General features: G+C 40.3%; 1 protein-coding gene and 1 pseudogene across 1 annotated transcript; both read left to right on the forward strand.

Moving 5' to 3' along the window:
* The first annotated feature begins 56 nt into the window (after positions 1–56).
* On the forward strand, positions 57–3,751 carry LOC133015704 (zinc finger protein 260-like; annotated as a pseudogene).
* An 8,047-nt stretch (positions 3,752–11,798) lies between these two features.
* Positions 11,799–20,352, forward strand: LOC133016136 (gastrula zinc finger protein XlCGF57.1-like). Its single transcript, XM_061083465.1, has 2 exons — positions 11,799–12,118; positions 19,204–20,352. Exons 1-2 carry the CDS (start codon positions 11,833–11,835, stop codon positions 20,187–20,189), a joined length of 1,272 nt encoding a protein of 423 aa, XP_060939448.1. The 5' UTR covers positions 11,799–11,832; the 3' UTR covers positions 20,190–20,352.
* The last annotated feature ends 1,695 nt before the right edge of the window (positions 20,353–22,047 follow it).

The raw sequence follows: 22,047 nt of genomic DNA on the forward strand, positions 1-22,047 counted from the left end.
CAGACAAAATGAAACAGGTGATATAAACATGAATGAGTAGAAAACACTTGAGAAACATGACACACTCGGTGTCATGTTTGCTGAACTCTTTTTTTACATGTGACAATATACTTTGATTTGATTTGATTTGAACTCAGTCAAACACTCGCACTCAAACAAGTAATTTATTTCCCTCATCGTCCTGCAGTCCAGCAGGTGTCGCTGTTGGCTCTGAGCTCGGTGTCTCTGTTTACAGTCACTTGCTCGCTCTGTTCTCTCCGAGACTCAAAGTGCACAAAGAGGAGCAACATGTGCGACGTGCAGCTGCTGCGGGTGTCGGTACATGAGCGGATCAGCGCAGCCGCTGAAGACTTTCTGCTGCAGGTGGAGAAAGGAGGAGAAACGACTCAAGTCCCGGCGCTGAGAGCGATGCTAACCGAGCGGCTAGCGGCGGCAGCGGAGGAGATTGTCTCGGTGTTTGAGGAAACCGTGACGGTGTATGAAGACAGAATGGAGCGTTCAGAGCGGGAGATCTACCGCGAGAGGAGGCTGCTCGATGCCGTGATGAAGCCCGAACTCCGGCTGCACAGAGTTGGTAAGTCCCTGGAGGTAATGTGTCGATACAAGGATTAGGAGCTTTGAGCCTCCACTGCAGCCAGGGGTCACATGTCCTTGATAATCATCTGCAAGCTGCTGTTAGAAAGCTCAGCACACATCTGGGGTGTTCATGCATTTTGGCTCCCTTTGTGTAAAAAGTCCTCCAGACTGCTTCGTCTCATCCTGAAAAACAGACACTTAATGTGTGAATAATTATTATACTGGCATATTTTAAAATGAGTATAATTTTTACATCACTGTTTTGTCATATTAATAACAATAGACCCTTTTTGTGAGATGCTTGATTTCAAACGAATGCTGTGACACAAAGATGACTTAAATCCATATATGTCATAGCAGTGCTTTTTCTGAACTGGGGAATCTGGATTTTATTTAAATACTAAAACTGGTTTACAACGTGGATTGATTCAGTCACTGGAGTTGTGCAGTTAAGATGATCCCAGGTATTCCAGTCTATTCCTATTCCATTCCACGTGTTGATAGTCGTAATTAATTACGTTTGTTTCAGGACAAAAAGTAAAACTTGCGGTTCTGTCTCGCTCCAGCTGCCATCTTTAGAAATCTCCCCTGGAAGCTTCAGCTTCAAGTGCTCGTGCTTCACGGTTGTGCTGCTGTGATCATTTTGGATTTGCAGAGTTTACAGAGAAACATGTTGTTTGGTCTCCGTATAAAAAACTCCCACACTACTGTTGTGAACGAGTCTGTGCAGAAAAGCTGCTGCTGTGTTCTTCATGTTGTCAGGATTCAATATTTTCAGTTTCTCTCTGTGTCCGACTGAACTCTTAACAAATAAAGATAGGTTGGGATAGGAACAGTTTTAGCTAGATATTATGCCTTCATACAAATGATTTTAATAACCATTGCTGCTTGGTGCTAATCATGAATGTTTCTTACTTAACTTTTGATATTAAAACATAATTTCCTTAGATGCATTCAACATCAGACAGACTTCAGGGAGCTGTCCCATCTGGGGCATAGACATTGTTGACATTGTTTAGATAAAGCAGGAACACAATAATCTTTTCTCCAATTACAACATCACTGGCACTCACTAAACAGTTTGAGCCAGATGAAGGCCTTCATACAGATTATTAGCAATAATCTTTTGATTCTCAGAATGTTCAATCTTGAAACTAGCTAGAAATGGGTGTGCGTCACAACGATGGTCAGTCTCACACCTGTCTTGATAAGAGAGCAGGAGTGACAATGTAATGATTTAGTTGGTACAGCCGAGAGCGCAGAAACACAACATTTTCTACTCAAGGCTAGTTTATGAGACACAACATCAGACTGTCAGGATAGAGTTGTCTAGCAACCGGCAGAGTAGCATAGGAGCATGACGGAGAGCTGCTTCTATGTCACTTCCTGGATTTGGTGACAAGAGGCGTGGGACTGCGGCTGGTCCAATAAGGGAGATCCAAAGTGATTTGCGGTGACACCCCTCCGAAAATGTAATAACCAATCACATTAAATCTTCTATAATTATATTAAACCCCTTCTGTTCGGGGCCATTATTGACTACCTATTGCTAACTGATTTAGCATAGGCTGTGATAATTGTCCATAGCTATGTATTAATCTTTCATTGCATCTTTAATAAATACTTGATTGAACCAAACCATTGGATCGGCTCTACTCATATTTAGGATAAACGAACACGCCGACAATGTGTGAAACACAAACCCTGAAGAAACTCTGGAGACAATTCTCTGGTTTGAACCCACAGGTCATGTCTGAAAGCAGCTTAACCAACTAACTAACTGAGGACAAATTTACGACACTCGCTTTGCTCTGCTCGTGTCGTAAATTGTTTATTTGGCCTCAAAATATAAAACTTTTTATCCTGGAAACACTTGGTTTAATCCAGCTAACTTAACGAGCTGCGTCATAAGACCAACTATGAACCATCTCAACATCTCTGCTTCCTGAGTGTGATCATTCAAAAATAATAAAAGTCGACATTAAACGACACAACACAAGTTTTTAAAAACACTTCAGGAAACTCTGAAATGATAAACGTGTGTCTTTGTGTTTCAGTGTGTCCTGCAGACGTACAGCAGCTGATGGTGATTAAAGAAGAGGTTCCCCCTGAGCAGCAGCAGTGGAGCCCCCTTGTGGACCAGGAGGACCCAGAGCCCCCCCACATTAAAGAGGAACAGGAGGAACCGTGGACCAATCAGGAGGGGGAGCAGCTTCAACAACTTGAGCAGGCTGATATCAAGTTCACATTGACTGCTGTCACTGTGAAGAGTGAAGAAGATGAAGAGAAACCTCAGTTGTCACAGCTTCATCAGAGTCAGACTGAGGAGAACAGAGCGGATTGTGGAGAACAAGAACCAGCCAGGATCTCAGGTCCTGATGGACCTTTACAACAAGGTACTGAGGACAAGACTGTAGACAGTGAAGATGATCGGATGCAGACTGGGGAACCTCAGTCTGGTTTAAATACAAAAAATAACAAACAGCCTCGAAGTGATATGAAATGTAAAACTGGTAAGAAAGCATTTAGTTGCTCTGAGTGTGGTACAACATTTAGCAGAAACAGCAATCTAACTAAACATATGAGGATTCATACAGGAGAAAAAGCATTTAGTTGCTCTGAGTGTGGTACAACATTTAGCAGAAAGTGCAGTCTAACTGAACACATGACGATTCATACAGGAGAGAAAGCATTTATTTGCTCTGAGTGTAGTAAAACATTTAGAAAAAGGAGCCATCTAACTGCACACATGATGAGTCATACAGGAGAGAAAGCATTTATTTGCTCTGAGTGTGGTAAAAGATTTAGACAAAGGAGCCATCTAACTGCACACATGAGGATTCATACAGGAGAGAAACCATTTAGTTGCTCTGAGTGTGGGAAAAGATTTAGCCGAAAGTCTTATCTAACTGAACACATGACGATTCATTCAGGAGAGAAACCATTTATTTGCTCTGAGTGTGGTAACACATTTAGACAAAGGGGCAGTCTAACTGGACACATGAAGATTCATACAGGAGAGAAACCATTTAGATGCACTGAGTGTGATAAAAGATTTAGCCGAAAGTGCAGTCTAACTGAACACACGAAGATTCATACAGGAGAGAAAGCATTTAGTTGCTCCTAGTGTGGTAAAAGATTTAGACTAATGGGTAAACTAACTGCATATGAGTAGTCAAACAGGAGAGAATGAATTTACCTGCTCTGTGTGGTTAAAGATTGAAGTTGCATCGTTTGCAACAAAAGATTTATTAATATTTCTCAGCAACTATTCATATTATACATATTAATAGTTCACTGTTGTAAATAGAGAATCTAAAATCCACCTTAACCTGTTTCTTTATCAGAGTTAAACAATTTTTATGTTTCTAGAAAATATAACTCATGAATAACCTGAAAGATTTGTGTTGATATTCCCTGTTTCTACCGATTTGATTTATGCTTCATATAGTGTATATATATATATATATACTGTATATATACTAATAATTTAGTCTGTCTTTATGGTTAAAATGTTTTCATTGCACAGTATGTATATGTATGTTCTTAACCAGTTCACGTGATTAAATATGTTTGTTTTAAATCAATCACTGTGCTTACTGATCAGTAACCGAAGAGACAATGTGGAGGGACATGTGACCATGGCTGTAAATAGGAAATGGTTTTGTATTTATAGAGCACTTTTCTAGTCTTGATGACCACTCAAAGCTCTTTACAGGACAGTTTTACATTCACCCATTCACACACACATTCATACAGTGCATCTATTAGCAGCACTTTGTCGTTATATGAGGGGCAATTCAGGGTTAGGCATCTTGCCCAAGGACACTTCGGCATGCAGATGGGGAAGACTGGGGATCGAACTGCCGTCCTTCAGGTTGGAGGACAACCGCTATACCCCTCAGCCACAGTCGCCCGTTTGTTAGAATAATACATTTTTCACAGGAAGATTCAGAGTGAAATGACCTGAAGTATTTTAGTGGCCGCCATTATAAGAGCTGTTGGAAATCTGAATGATAAGGAAAGGAGCTTCAATGCTTCCTAACTTATCACCTTTAGCATAGGAAACACCAGACGATCCTTGATGAAAGGGAAGAAGAAAATCTAGTCCCACATTAAAAGCGATGCAACCTCGTGGCTGCAGCTGGAAACACCCAGCACGTCATTCTCTCATCTCCTCTGAGTCTGGGAGCAAAGCGGAGTTGATGCTGCATTCCAGACACCTTGGATGTCGTAATTTTCCAAACTCCTACTTGAACAAAGTGTAACAGACGCCACTCAAATTCAGAGTTCGGACATGTGTTCTCAGGGAAGAGTCATCTGCCCCGACTTCACCGAGCACCAGTTTTCTGACATCACACAACAATGGCGTCCCTCATGGAGACGTAGATCCTGCAGCTGAGGCCCGTCTTTTGGATTCAGTGACAGTGTGTGTTCTCTCTTTTGTATTAAATGTGTTTCCAAGTATCAAAGTCAAACAAAAAGTATAATGGCGTTGTCTCCCTCCTCTTTGTTTCTGTATGAACGGAGGCTGCACTGGTCACAGTGGAATTGTCTCATCACGAGACCAATAAATCAGCGTCTCATGGTCAGACATGTATGTTTACGTTTGATGTGAAGTTGGAACTGTGAAAATTCAAGTTGGAATATCTGACATCTGGAATGCAGCATTACACTCACACACAGGCCCCGCCCCCACTCGCTCGCACACAGACAGTGAAGCAGCATTGAGAGAGGAGAATGACTCAGTTCAGTATTTAATTCATTCATAAACTCAATTGGTTTTACTCAATTTAAATAAACCCACTCACTATTTTAATCACATTTTTTATCTTGTTCTGACATAGACATTGACAATTTTATAGTATTTCCCCCGAAACCTTCTGTATGGCCATTTTTTCAATACATTTTATACACACATTACACACACTATTACATGTGTCAGTACAATACAGGAAAGTTATCAAAGCTTCACTCCATCTCTAGTTGTAACTTTGTTAATAGTACAGCAGCCTCATTAAAATCAACCTTGAGGCTGTCGCCCCTGAAAAGGAAGAAAGTAAATAAGAGATTAGCTTTTAGGAAAGCTCTTAAGGTAGCGTTAATTAAACTTCTTAAAAGGTATTAAAAAGACCACTTGATCAACCTCTTGGCTGCAGAAGTATTAGGTAATTATAGACCTATATCCAATATTATTTTTCCGTAATCCTAGAAAAAGCTGTTGCTAACCAGCTGTGTGATTACCTAAACAGTTATGGTTTGTTGAAAGACTTTTAGTCAGGAAATAGAATCACCACAGCACAGAAGCAGCACTGTTAAAAGTTACCATTGACCTTTAATGGCATCAGATAATGGACTTGTCTCTATGCTCGTCCTGTTGGATGTTAGTGCAGCATTTGACATCGTAGATCATAACATTCTGTTACAGAGACTGGAACAACATGTAGGGATTAAAGGAACGACATTAGGCTGGTTTACATCATATTAATCAGATAGATTTAGTTAATGTTAACAATGACTCATCAATGCACGGACAAGTTAGTCATGGAGTTCCACACGGTTCTGTCCTCGGACCGATACTCTTTACCTTATATATGCTCCCTTTAGGCAACATCATCAGAAAGCATCACCTACACTTCTTTTGTTATGCAGAAGACACCCAGCTCCACTTATCTATGAAGCCTGATGAATGTAATCACTTCGTTCAACTTCAGGAATGTCTCAAGAACATCAAGGCTGAATGACCCACACCATCTTACTTCTAAATTCAGACTGAGGTCATTGTAATTGGCCCTAAACATCTTTGAGAAACACTGTCTGACCAGATAGTCAACTTGGTATGAGTTTGGCCCCTTGCTCCACTGTGAGGAACCAGTTTGCTCGGATAATTTTTCTGAAGTCTCTAGGACAGCTTTCTTCCACCTGCACAATATTATGAACATTGGGAACATCCTGTCTCAAAGGATGATGAAAAACTCTTATATTTGTTCCCTCTAGACTGGATTACTGTAATTCTTTATTATCAGGATGCCACAGATAGTCTGTGAAAATCCTCCAGTTGGTCCAAAATGCTGCAGCACGAGTGTTTCAGAAGGAGAGATCATATTACTCCTGTCTTACCTTAATATATCAAATAAGTTATAACAACATTGTCTGTTAGAGCTATTTATTTAGTTGTAGTACTTAGTGCTGTTTAGTTTATTATTTTGTTTAGTGAGTATTTAGTTTTTGGTTATTCTCAGTCAATTTGCTTGATTTCATTATGATTAGATTTCTATTAGTATTCTAGTTTATTATTTGTTTACTTTAGGTGTTTCTTGTTTATTATTTGTGTTTTGTTTCATTTGGGCACGGTAGGGGGGCACCTGAAGTTATATAGGTAGGCTGTCGGTAAGGGACCAGCATGCACCTGGGTGGGCAAATGGTTTTTTACCGGAGCGGGAGAGGCACAGGAATTTTCTTTGTTCTTTGTTTGCTCGCTGTTTGGTTAAATAAACCACGCTTTTTGTTGAAACTGGACATCTGTTTGGACATTATGTTTTTCCCATCCGCGTACACCACAACCCATGGTGCAACAGTGGCCCTTTGATTAGTATAATTTGAAGTTTGATTTGATACTTTTATCTGTTTGACAATCGGCTGCTACATTGTCAAAATAGATTACTACACTCCCAAAGCACAGGTTCTCTTGTGGTTCTAGAGTCTTTAAGAGTAGAACAGGAGGTAGAACCTTCAGCTACCAGGCTCCTCTCCTGTGGAACCAGCTCCTACTCTGGCTTCTGGAGTCTGTAAGAGTAGAAGTAGAACATTTCTGCGCCAATGTTAGGGAACCAGGCCCATTGATGATATAATGATAACATAGTTATGTCACCGGAAAGCTGTCGCACAATATCACCTAATAAACTTAAGGTCATGACCCCAGTGACTCACAGGTGACTTACTGGGTTTTATAAATTACTGTTTAATCAAAGTAGCCAACATATGTTTGGTGTTATTTAGTAATAATTTCACCATTATGTTTCAGCATAAAGTAAATCAAGGGATCTGAGAGAAAACAAGACTTCTCTACTTCCACTAGTAAGACCTGGCAGGAGACTTTGACCAATCACAGGGCAGATCAGTTGAACATCCCGAGTATGAGATTCTATGACCAACTGTTTTGCCAGCGATCCCATCAACAGCAGCTGTAAATCATTATTTAATTACTATTACGTACTGTAGGTGAGAGAGAGCACAAGATAAATAATTCCCCTCACTTCCTGTCACAAGTTTTCTCTACAAGTTTTCTCTACAACATTCAGAGAGGTCACTGCAGTGCTACAGGGTAGTGGGGGGGTCCTCCCTCGTGTTGAGACTCTCCCAGCTTCCACAGCTTCCGTTCATGTTTAAGTCCGACTCAAGTAGATTATTACTCCGCCGAAAGCTAAACCTAAAAATATTCAAAAATTACTTAATGAGAACATTCAACCAAATGACCTTACAATGCCTTAAGTTCACAGGATTGGTTTCTTAGGTTTGTGACATCACAAACCCTGGCTGAATGAATCTGTTTTTTTTTAGGGGGGGATGAGGGGGCAAACACTTGACTTTGCTCAGAGGAGGAATGTAACAGGCTCCTGGGGCAGCTACAGCATTGCTACTGGGCTTTGTTTGGTCCTCAAAGTGCACACGCTGGCACAGCAAAGAGTCTATTCAGCTTCCACAGCGTGAAGAACTTTTCACCTGTTCACCAATACGTCACAGCTGTCTGCTGAGCAATTATCATTACAGGCCACATTTACACGGACACCAATTTTCCAATATCAACCTGAGAAGCATTTTCTGATTACCTTAACCCCTATGAGGTCACTCTATTAAAAAAGCTGAGCATACACATGCGAATTTAGAAATTATGTTAACTGATTACATTCATGGACAGTTTTTCTTTATAAAGCCTTGGAAACTATGTCAAAGCATCAGCTTGCCATGACTATGTAAATAGCTAAAATATGGATGTGAGAGAGAATGAGCTGCATCATTTCATACAAAATAAAGATGATTTCCAACAAAAAGGCACTAAGCACTGATATTGGCCAGATCTAAAGAGGATTGGAGCAGTAACAAAGCGATAATGTAATAATAAAAAACATCTGTACTAAAATATTGTACAGGAAGCATTATAAGCTTAAATGTAGTTCTCAGCAGTAGAAACAGATTTAGAGATTAAATGGACAGATTGATTGGTTAACAGGTGAAGGTTCCTCTACTGTTCCACTGGTGCTGGTGCTTCCACCTCCGTCATGTACACAGGAGAGTAAAAGCAGGTCCTGCCAAGAAAATATCATTGAAAACATACCACAGGAGGACAATGTGTGTTATTATGAACACTTTACCTCTTTGGTCTGAAGTAGATCAAACCAACAAGCACAATAACGGAGGAAATGAGAATGACAGGAATGATCCGGGAGCGGGATGTGGTCTTCTTAATTCCTGCAACATAATCTAACAAGAAATACATGGGAGGAAAATGGGTTTAGCTAAATTATAAATAATAAATCCACAGATTTAAGTTACAATTACGATATGAACTGGTAAGGCAGGGTGTCTACTACCACGTTTCATCCCCACAACAGTCACATAGTTCCCTCCACCACGGAGGTTATGTTTTCACCCCTGTCTGTAAATGTGTTGGCTATAAACAAGATTACACAAAAACTAAGGGCCGGATCTCCTCTGGACTCTCTGCTTACTTTTTACTGGGGGGTCAGCAGAATGACATTTACGTTCACATATACAGCCCCTCTGGAGAATGTCCTGAGCTTCTCCAGAGTTTTGTGCATGTCTGAAAGCAGAGTTAGACTGACACAACTCAACGACACAAAAACTGTAACTATAATTTATTGCTTTTAATACATCCTCACCTTCTGGAGGCACGACTTTTTCAGGGCAGACAACTGTAAAAAGAAAACATTCTTACATCAGAAAGTTGTATAAATGGAAATACACCTTTTAAATTAAAAGTATAACTAAAAAGAATACAATGGAATAAAACACAGCATCATTAAACTTCATGAACAGGTCTGCCAGGAAATGATACTCACTGGTGTAGTTAGATGTGTTCTCTTCTTTCTATGGAGAGGAAACAAAGGGACAATACAGTGACAACAGGATTTGGGTCGGATTGTCGGGAGGCGATGGCGGAACGAAATCTCTCTATGCAGGAAAAACTCTGGATAATGTTATTGTCCTAGTCTGAGCTCACAGAATAAAGTTTTCACACCTGTCTGATGGTTGGTTGGTTTATCAGCAGCATAACTAAAAATGTATTTGCAGCAGACTTGGAGGAGGGATGGGGTCGCAGCATAAGAAGAACTCATTCAATTTAGCCAAAATCAGGACAAAGGGGCAGATCCTTACTTTAACATAACGGATTTAAACAAAATCTGTAGTCATATTTAGTGAGTTGATATTTGTGTACAATTTAGTACAGCTTCAAATTTTCTAATTTCTTCAAATGATTTGTTCCACAACTGTAGTTTAACTGTAGCCTTTCTAGACACACATTTTTTGTTGCTGTAATATACTGTGTTAAGTTTATTTCTCTCTAGCAGACACATGTAGTTAAGAGTAAAATATATGTTTCATTGGTTTTCATTTCAATCTGTAATCATTAGGTGATCAGACCACTCCCTTTTTTCTTTAATATATCTACTACAACAACTACATAGTTGTGCTGGATTGTTCAGCCTTGGCTGAGGTATATATGCTTTACCTTCTATTCATAATTCTGAGAATAAAGTTCATCACTATATTTCTTTTTACATTTCAAACAATTTTGCAGAACAAAAACATGTCGGATTAATGCTGTGATACCTCTGATGGGCAGTGTCACGTGTAGATGACCCATGGGAAGCATTCTGTGGAGATGAAGGTGCTCACGTTGGCACTCCTGACTGGACCATCCTCCCCCCATCCTTCCTCATGCGCGAGCACGGAGTGCTAATCTCAACATACAGAAGGGAAAAGAAAAATTCTGTCACACAAACCATAAACACAATGTGAAACTCATCACGATGAGCTCAACCATCATACTGATGAAGTTATAACATATGCATGCCAATACAAGAGTGAAGCTGATAAGAAGACCATTTTGCAAGATGTGGAACTGTGAAATTAGTTGGTGAATTCATATTCGACTTGAAATTAGGTCATTTACACTTTGTCCACTCACCCAAACCGGTTGAGGCTGATCGCTGCCAGCACTGAGTCTGGTTCTGGATTTTTATCTCCACTGTGGCTCAGTGTTTTCTCATCATGGGAACTGTTGGGTTTCTATCTTGTAAGTTGGCGACTTTTACAAATAAAACAGAATTGAATAGATGGTTAAGATTGTCCATATATTGTCCTCCCCCCCCCCCCCCCAATACAAAAGCCTTTTTTGGGCTCCATTGACCGATTACACCTTGTACATATATAGTCTAATGACCAATGTTATGTGACGGATTTTAAGTTGACAATCATAACACTGACTTCATTATAAACTTATTGTGGACTTCTGACTAACAAGGAAAATTAATTCATGCTCGACAGACAAAATGAAACAGGTGATATAAACATGAATGAGTAGAAAACACTCGAGAAACATGACACACTCGGTGTCATGTTTGCTAAACTCAGTCCAGGGTTTCCCCCAGAAAACTTGCTAAGCCTGGTGGTAGGGCCGCTAGAGAAGCCAACCGGCGGCCTACCGTGTTTTTGTAAAAAAAAAATAAAATAAATAAATAAATAAATAAATAAAAGGTTAAAAGTTGAAAGGAATTTTGAAATTATGACAATTATGTGTTATTGTAAGACATTTATTACCAATACTTAAAATTACATAATACAGTTTACAAACAACATATATGTTGTGTAGTCTTTCTTGTATTTCTCATCCTTGTCGAATTTTCGTCTTAGATGACTTAGTCGGATTTCAGCTTCACAGGGTAGGCATCTGCTTGTAACTCATTGCTTAATTCTTCGTCCATGAAGGTGCTGTCTCTTTTATTCTATTGTAAACATGTCAGATGATTTTATTTTTAAATGGTTCCGGTAGAGTCGCCCGGTGATGACGACAACGGCACTACGGACGAAGAGGCACTCAAACAAGTAATTTATTTCCCTCATCGTCCTGCAGTCCAGCAGGTGTCGCTGTTGGCTCTGAGCTCGGTGTCTCTGTTTACAGCCACTTGCTCGCTCTGTTCTCTCCGAGACTCAAAGTGCACAAAGAGGAGCAACATGTGCGACGTGCAGCTGCTGCGGGTGTCGGTACATGAGCGGATCAGCGCAGCCGCTGAAGACTTTCTGCTGCAGGTGGAGAAAGGAGGAGAAACGACTCAAGTCCCGGCGCTGAGAGCGATGCTAACCGAGCGGCTAGCGGCGGCAGCGGAGGAGATTGTCTCGGTGTTTGAGGAAACCGTGGCGGTGTATGAAGAAAGAATGGAGCGTTCAGAGCGGGAGATCTACCGCCAGAGGAGGCTGCTCGATGCCGTGATGAAGCCCGAACTCCGGCTGCACAGAGTTGGTAAGTCCCTGGAGGAGCCGCTCACAGGCTAACGCTAGGTAGCATCGGCTCTGCTAACACGAGATGATCCAACTAACGCTCCTTAAAGGGAATGATACGTTTAAAACGAAGTCTGGTTGGTTAAGTTGATGAAATGTGTCGATACAAGGATTAGGAGCTTTGAGCCTCCACTGCAGCCAGGGGTCACATGTCCTTGATAATCATCTGCAAGCTGCTGTTAGAAAGCTCAGCACACATCTGGGGTGTTCATGCGTTTTGGCTCCTTTTGTGTAAAAAGTCCTCCAGACTGCTTCGTCTCATCCTGAAAAACAGACACTTAATGTGTGAATAATTATGATACCAGCATATTATAAAATGAGTATATTTTCTACATCACTCTTTGTCATATTAAAAACAATAGACCCTATTTGTGAAATGCTTGATTTCAAACGAATGCTGTGATACAAAGATGACTTAAATCCATATATGTCAAAGCAGCGCTTTTTCTGAACTGGAGAATCTGGATTTTATTTAAATACTAAAACTGGTTTACAACGTGGATTGATTCAGTCACTGGAGTTGTGCAGTTTTTTTTAGTTTTTTCATTGTTTTTATTGCAGTTTTGTTGTTTCCATTCAACAAACAAACAGTGTCTACAAAACTAGACACAAAACAAAACACACACAAAACATACATGACAGCTCTTACATGAGGGATGAACATAAGGCATGATACAAGAGGTGTTGAATCTCACAGTACACAAATGTCGTTCAAGTCTACAGCAGTCCTTTTAATAGGGTGGAGGAAAGGTCTGGACCGATGTTGTCCAAAAATGGGCGCCACACTCTGTAGAACTGATCTACACTGTGATGTATGACGTTGGTAAGATATTCTAAAAGGATCAGTTCAAAAATTATTTTGCTCCAACCACAGACAGAAGGAACCTTGTCACTGATCCACTGCAAAAGAATATTTTTCGTAGCTGCAAACGTTAAAATATTATACATCTTTTAGTGACAGCTGTTTTCAAACAGTCACTTGGGAGACCTAAAATCAGGGATATGGGGTCCATTCCTATATTAATATGAAAAATCCTCTATTTCACTTATAACTTCAACCCAATATCTTTGAAGTTTATAACAAGACCAGAAACAATGAGTTAAGTTCCCACATCAGTTTAACACTTGAGACACAGAGGGGAGAGAGAGAGGTTGAAGAAAGACCTGCGGTGAGGGGAAATATGTAATCTGTGTAAAATTTTAAGTTGTATTGCTCTTGTCCGAGTGCAAATTGAAATCTTTTTTGCAAGAGACCAAATGGTATCCCACTTGTCTTCATCTATGGTCACAGACAACTCCCTCTCCCACACACCTCTGACCCCCTGCGCACCAGTAGTAGAAAAACCATTGAGTACATGGTAAAATGAGCTCAGAGACACTTTCAATTGTTGATGAAACAGAATCCTCTCAACAGCAGATATTTCAGGGTGATCAATAAGGGTTGTGCTATGAGTGATATAATGCCGTATTTGCAAAAAGCGAAAGAAATCTTGTTTGGACAATTTGTATTTGTTAGTAAGCTGTTCAAATGACATAAGCTTATCATCTGACAATAGGTCACTGAGGGATTTAATATTCTTATTAAACCATTGTTGAAAACCAGGGTCCGAAGAACCTGGGGGAAAAGCAGGATTATTAATTACTGGGGTGAAAATGGATGTTATATTTGATCTTCCCTCAAGATGGCTGACAAGCCGCCATGCTTTTAGAGTGTTGATTGTTACAGGGTTTGCACAGAAAGCTTTGAGATAATGCTGTCTCAATATCCATCCAGATTGAAGTTTTACCCTTAACCCAGTCGTTTACAAATCTTAAATGGGCACAAAGTTGGTAAATTTTCATATTAGGCAAGTCCAGGCCACCCATCGAACTTGGTAGATGTAATACTGCCATCTTAAGTCTGGGTCTACGCTTGTTCCAAATAAAAGAGCTGAGCCACCCATTTATATCCTTCAACACCCTTTTAGAAAACAAAACAGGAATCATTTGGATAGGATACAATAACCTAGGAAACACATTAATTTTGACCAGGGCAATGCGTCCTAGCCGGGAAACAGGAAGTGACATCCATCGCTCTAGGTCCTGCTTAATTTTACAAAATAAGGGTGCAAAGTTGGCTTTATATAATTGATCAAATGATGGTGTGATGAAGATTCCTAAGTACACAAACCCATTGGGAGACCATTTGAAAGGAAATTAAGGTACAGTAGTTGGTATTGTTGAAAGGGTACCAAGGGGCATAGCCTCTGATTTAGCCAGGTTGATCTTATAACCAGAAAAACAACTGAATCTGTCAATCACATCAATAAGACCTGGCACAGATGTTTCAGGGTCGGTCAGAAGAATTAGAACATCATCAGCGTATAAGGTTATTTTGTGACACAGCTGTCCAATCTCTAAACTGCGTATTATGGGTGTCACCCTTATGGCCTCAGCAAGTGGCTCTATGGCCAAAGCGAATAACAGGGGTGATAGAGGGAAGCCCTGCATCACCCTTCTGTGAGTATTGAAGTATTCAGACCTGAGTCCATTAGTCAAAACTGCTGCCTGTGGTCTAGTATACATAATCTTGACCCATTTTATAACGTTCTCCCCCAAACCAAATGTACCTAGTGTATACAGTAAGAAAGACCATTCAATTCGGTTGAATGCTTTCTCTGCATCGAGAGAGAGCACCAGACCATTAATAGACTCCTGTTTAGAAGCCATGATAGCATTCAATAAACGTCTTCCATTGGTAGCTGAATTCCGACCCCTTACAAAACCTGTCTGATCTTCGTTTACCAGTATAGGTAAAAGATTTTCTAAACGACAGGCCAAGATTTTAGAGAGCAGCTTCCTATCCACATTTAGGAGGGCTATGGGCCTGTAGGATCCGCAAGAGTCAGAACACTTCCCCTTCTTTAGAATTAAGGATATATTGGCCTCCTTCAGTGTCTGTGGAAATTCTCCTGTAGTGAAGGAGTGATTGAACATATCAAGAAGAGGATCTACAAGAATATTTTGGAACTGTTTATAAAATTCAGAACAGAAGCCGTCAGGTACTGGTGACTTTCCATTTTGTAATTTATTAATAGCTTTAAGCACTTCAGTTTTAGTTATGGAACTATTAAGGGAAGTCTTATGCTCTTCTGACAGATTTGGCAACTCCAATTGAGCAAAGAAATTGTCCATTAGTTGCTCTCCCTCTGGAGCTTGTTCGGAAGAGTATAGATTTTTGTAAAAATTCTTAAAACAGTTATTTATCAGTTTAATTTCGTATACCTTATGGCCATCTTCATCAGATACAGCTGCAATAGTTTGGGACTCTGAAGGCTTCTTAACATAATAGGCCAGACATTTGCCTGCTTTATCTCCGTGTTCATAAAACCTCTGTCTAGTATATTTCATTTTCTTCTCTGCATCCCTGGTAAGAAGGCAATTTAGAGCTGTTCTGATTGCCGTGATTTCTTGCCACAATGGTGGTGATGGAGAGGCAATATATGCTTTTTCTTTATCCGTCAATTCACTCTCTAAAGATTTGTTTCTTCTGTCTTTGCGCTTTTTTGTTGCAGAGTACGAGATAATTAAACCTCTGGCATAAGCTTTGCATGTTTCCCATAAGACGGAGGCATTGCTGGCTGATGAAGTGTTGATTTCCAGAAATGCTTTAAGTTCAGTAGAGAAGTTGGAAGTAAATTCCTCATCTTTAAGAATAATGGTATTAAGTCTCCAGTGACGAGACTGATGTAACGCTGTTTTGAGATTAAAGTCCATAGTTACTCTTGCGTGGTCGGAAATAATTATACTGGTTATGTCGCATGATAAAACTGAATATAAGTTAGTTCTTGGCAGAAAAAAATAATCAATCCTGGATTGACACTTATGTGGGACAGAGAAAAATGTATATTGTTTATCAGAGGGGTGGGTGCACCTCCAAGCATCAATAAGCCCAAACTCCTCACATAGAGCATTTAGCGTGTTGGCCTGAGGAGAGGGGGGCGCGTTACTATGTGGAAATTTGTCAATAAGCGGATTTAATATTAAATTAAAATCACCGCCAACAATAACAGTGGAATTAGAAAGGAATGGAGCTAAGTCCAAAAACATTTTGGTAAGGAAGGTGACTGGGTGGGCAGGTGGAAAGTACACGTTCATCATTACAATATTTTGACCTTGCAAAATTCCTTTGATTATCACATAGCGACCATTAACATCCCTAACACAGTCAGATACTATAAAAGGTAGGTTTTTCCTAATCAACACTGCTACTCCCCTACTTCTTGTTGTAAAGGATGAGAAAAATACTTGTCCGAATGGCCCTTGTTGCAACTTTAAATGCTCTGTGTCATCAAGATGCGCCTCTTGTAACATAGCAACATCTATATCATCCTTCTTTAGAAATGTAATTATTTTTCTCCGCTTAATAGGGCTGTGGACACCCCGTACATTCCAGGTAAATACTCGCAGCTTATTCATTATTGGTATTATTCATGTATCATACAAAGCATATTGAGCCAAGAGACCCACCACACACTGGGTAAGAGAAAAATAAGCAAATAAGGAAAGAAAAATCAAAGAGCTGTACAACAAAACATTCAAAAACAGAAATTTGGCAACGACCCTACTAAACATGTAGGGAAAAACCGTCCTTCTCCTGCCTGCGGCTGAGAGCCGACAGGTACGACATGCGCTTGACACGCGCCTACTCATAAACACACTACTGTCCGCCAAGAACACGGTGAAGTAGAACATTTCACCTGGTTGATTATAAGCAGTAGGAAAGGAAAGGGGCAAAGTCACACACGCCTGAATTTGGCAGATACTCACATATGACACAGTCCAGGCGCAGTGTTAAAGAAAAGGGGGTGCCTTCGGGCAGCCCAACCAGACGAAGGTTACACTGCGGCTGCGGCTCTCCAAATCATCTATGTGATCTGCCATGTCGGTTATTTGTTTCTCAAGTTTTGTCACCTTAGCCTGCAACACGTCCGTTGTGTCTTCCATGCCGGAGATCCGTGTCTCGGCATCACCGACCCACGTTGCCAAAGCCTGGATCTGAGATGTTTGTTCGCGTATAGCAGGAAGCACAGTGTTAACTTTAACATCCAATGACTTCGTAATGTTGTCAGTTATCTTGTTCAAAGCCAGAAGAATACTTGGGTTAACAGCGCTCCCGGGATCCTCGACCTCGGCAGCGGCTTCCACCTCGTTAGCGTCTTCGGGTTCAAAAGCAGCAGGCTCCACAGCGTCACTAGCATGCTTCTCCGAAGCAGTATTTTTCTTGGGTTTGGACAGAGGCATTCTCAGAAAATATTCCTCCAGGCTCATTATTGACCTACTCCTACGCTCGCTTATAACGTCTCACCAGGTGAACACGTATTTTAGACGGATATTTCAGTGAACCTCACCGGAGCTCAACAGGCGAGGTGCTCACACTACGACGCCATCTTGCCACTCCTGGAGTTGTGCAGTTAAGATGATCCCACGTATTCCAGTCTATTCCTATTTCATTCCACGTGTTGATAATCGTAATTAATTACGCTTGTTTCAGGACAAAAAGTAAAGCTTGCGGTTCTGTCTTGCTCCAGCTGCCATCTTTAGAAATCTCCCCTGGATGCTTCAGCTTCAAGTGCTCGTGCATCACGGTTGTGCTGCTGTGATCATTTTGGATTTGCAGTGTTTACAGAGAAACATGTTGTTTGGTCCCTGTATAAAAAACTCCCACACTACTGTTGTGAACGAGTCTGTGCAGAAAAGCTGCTGCTGTGTTCTTCATGTTGTCAGGATTCAATATTTTCAGTTTCTCTCTGTGTCCGACTGAACTCTTAACAAATAAAGATAGGTTGGGATAGGAACAGTTTTAGCTAGATATTATGCCTTCATACACATGATTTTAATAACCATTGCTGCTTGGTGCTAATCATGAATCTTTCTTACTTAACTTTTGATATTAAAACATAATTTCCTTGGATGCATTCGACATCAGACAGACTTCAAGGAGCTGTCCCATCTGGGGCATAGACATTGTTGACATTGTTAAGATAAAGCAGGAACACAATAATCTTTTCTCCAATTACAACATCACTGGCACTCACTCAACAGTTTGAGCCAGATGAAGGCCTTCATACAGATTATAAGCAATAACCTTTTGATTCTCAGAATGTTCAATCTTGAAACTAGCTAGAAATGGGTGTGCGTCACAACGATGGTCAGTCTCACACCTGTCTTGATAAGAGAGCAGGAGTGTTAATGTTATGATTTAGTTGGTACAGCCGAGAGCGCAGAAACACAACGTTTTCTACTCAAGACTAGTTTATGAGACACAACATCAGACTGTCAGGATAGAGTTGTCTAGCAACCGGCAGAGTAGCGTAGGAGCATGACGGAGAGCTGCTTCTATGCCACTTCCTGGATTTGGTGACAAGAGGTGTGGGACTGCGGCTGGACCAATAAGGGAGATCCAAAGTGATTTGCGGTGACACCCCTCAAAAAATGTAATAACCAATCACATTAAATCTTCTATAATTATATCAAGCCCCTTCTGTTCGGGGCCATTATTGACTACCTATTGCTAACTGATTTAGCATAGGCTGTGATAAGTGTACATAGCTATGTATTAATCTTTCATTGCATCTTTAATAAATACTTGATTGAACCAAACCATTGGATCGGCTCTACTCATATTTAGGATAAACGAACACGCCGACAATGTGTGAAACACAAACCCTGAAGAAACTCTGGAGACAATTCTCTGGTTTGAACCCACAGGTCATGTCTGAAAGCAGCTTAACCAACTAACTAACCTCCACTCGCTTTACTCTGCTCGTGTCGTAAATTGTTTATTTGGCCTCAAAATATAAAACTTTTTATCCTGGAAACACTTGGTTTAATCCAGCTAACTTAACGAGCTGCGTCGTAAGACCAACTATGAACCATCTCAACATCTCTGCTTCCTGAGTGTGATCATTCAAAAATAATAAAAGTCGACATTAAACGACACAACACAAGTTTTTAAAAACACTTCAGGAAACTCTGAAATGATAAACGTGTGTATTTGTGTTTCAGTGTGTCCTGCAGACGTACAGCAGCTGATGGTGATTAAAGAAGAGGTTCCCCCTGAGCAGCAGCAGTGGAGCCCCCTTGTGGACCAGGAGGACCCAGAGGCCCCCCACATTAAAGAGGAACAGGAGGAACCGTGGACCAATCAGGAGGGGGATCAGCTTCAACAACTTGAGCAGGCTGATATCAAGTTCACATTGACTGCTGTCACTGTGAAGAGTGAAGAAGATGAAGAGAAACCTCAGTTGCCACAGCTTCATCAGAGTCAGACTGAGGAGAACAGAGCGGATTGTGGAGAACAAGAACCAGCCAGGATCTCAGGTCCTGATGGACATTTACAACAAGGTACTGAGGACAAGACTGTAGACAGTGAAGATGATCGGATGCAGACCAGGGAACCTCAGTCTGGTTCAAATACAAAAAATAACAAACAGCCTCTAAGTGATATGAAATGTAAAACTGGAAAGAAAGCATTTAGTTGCTCTGAGTGTGGTAAAAGATTTAGACAAAAGGGTACTCTAACTGGACATATGAGGACTCATACAGGAGAGAAAGCATTTAGTTGCTCTGAGTGTGGGAAAAGATTTAGCCACAAGGGCTATCTAAATGTACATATGAGGATTCATACAGGAGAGAAAGCATTTAGATGCACTGAGTGTGGTAAAAGATTTAGCCGTAAGTGCAGTCTAACTGAACACATGACGATTCATACAGGAGAGAAACCATTTAGTTGCTCTGAGTGTGGTAAAAGATTTAGAGTAAAGTGTGATCTAACTCTACATATGAGGATTCATTCAGGAGAGAAACCGTTTAGTTGCTCTGAGTGTACTAAAACATTTAGAAAAAAGAGCAATCTAACTGAACATATCAAGAGTCATACAGGAGAGAAAGCATTTAGTTGCTCTGAGTGTGGGAAAAGATTTAGCCACAAGGGCAATCTAGCTGTACATATGAGGATTCATACAGGAGAGAAAGCATTTAGTTGCACCTAGTTTGGTAAAATATTTAGACTAATGGGTAAACTAACTGCATATGAGTAGTCATCCAGTCGAGAATGAATTTACCTTCTCTGTGTGGTTAAAGATTTAAGTTGCATCCTTTGCAACAAAAGATTTATTAATATTTCTCAGCAACTATTCATATTAAACCTATTAATAGTACACTGTTGTAAATAGAGAATCTAGAATCCCCCTTAACTTGTTTTTTTTTCAGAGTTAAACAATTTTTATGTTTCTAGAAAATATAATTCATGAATAACCTGAAAGATTTGTGTTGATATTCCCTGTTTCTACCGGTTTGATTTATGCTTCATATAGTTAATATAATAATTTATGCTAATATATATATTAGGGCTGTCAAAGTTAAAGCGTTAATCTATGAGATTATTGTGACCTAGATTAATGCGATAAAATATTTTAACGCAGTTTTGTTTACATCCGGTGTGAGGAAGAAAATTCAGCTCCTCGAGCAAGCTGCCAGCGTCGCGCTTCAAACACAGCCCGTCAAATGATAAGTCCCGTCTGAATGAAAGCACAGCAATCTGCACAAGTACAGCAAGAAGAGTTGCTAGTTCAAGATGTTGCCACCCGGTGGAATTCTGCCTTGGAGGTTATCAAACGGATCCAGCGAAACAAGGGTCCGCTCGCTGCTACCCTGGCTCAGCGCTGGCTGAACTATATTTATTTTATTTTGCCGTGTTTGTCTTATTTTGAAGGCCCACAGCAGGAACTTCTGGGTTTTAGTGTAGCAGCGCACCCTTTACTATCTCAGAAGCAGATTCCCCCGGTCTGAGTGAGTTGTGTCGCTCTGTCTGTTAGTGTTTTAGTTAGTTTCTAATGGTTATTTTAGTGTATGAAACTGGTTTAGTAATATGGAACTTTTCTTTTGTAGATAACTGTGACTGTGTCCCGTTGTATGTTACAGAAAATAAAGTTAAACTGTTTCACTAAGCCTAAGAACTTCTCCGCAGTTCGCTCCGTTCAATGTCGGGTGTGGAGGGTAAATTACGTATTCTTCACTCAAGCCGATGTGGAGAATACGTATTCGTAATGGTGTCTCAAATACACTTTTTTTTTTTACCTTTTACTAATCTGGATGTTTCACTGAAGAAAGAAGCAGTGTTATTGTTTCCAAGGACATTGGGAATATTTTCAGCTGTTTTTAAATATTTTTTTTTTACACAATTTATCATACATGATATTAAACGACATGGCTGCCACTTTATAGGTAGGTGTTATAGGCCTGAGTCTCTTCGAAAACACAGCATTGTGTAAAATACAGGCTGTCTGAAGTAATTACTTGTTAATTCATTAGATTTAGTCTTTAGAAGAAAAACAAACTTTTAATCGCGATTAATGAATTTCAAAATGTGAGATTAATTAGTTTATTTTTTTTAATCTATTGACAGCCCTAATATATATATATATACTAATAATTTAGTCCGTCTTTGTGGTTAAAATGTTTTCATTGCACAGTATGTATATGTATGTTCTTAACCAGTTTACGTGATTAAATATGTTTGTTTTAAATCAATCACTGTGCTTACTGATCAGTAACCGAAGAGACAATGTGGAGGGACATGTGACCATGGCTGTAAATAGGAAATGGTTTTGTATTTACAGAGCACTTTTCTAGTCTTGATGACCACTCAAAGCTCTTTACAGGACAGTTTTACATTCACCCATTCACACACACATTCATACAGTGCATCTATTAGCAGCACTTTGTTGTATATGAGGGGCAATTCAGGGTTAGGCATCTTGCCCAAGGACACTTCGGCATGTAGATGGGCAAGACTGGGGATCGAACTGCCGACCTTCAGGTTGGAGGACGACCGCTCTACCCCTCAGC

The sequence above is a fragment of the Limanda limanda genome, chromosome 12, assembly GCF_963576545.1.
Source record: "Limanda limanda chromosome 12, fLimLim1.1, whole genome shotgun sequence".
In the NCBI taxonomy this organism is placed as follows: Eukaryota; Metazoa; Chordata; class Actinopteri; order Pleuronectiformes; family Pleuronectidae; genus Limanda; species Limanda limanda.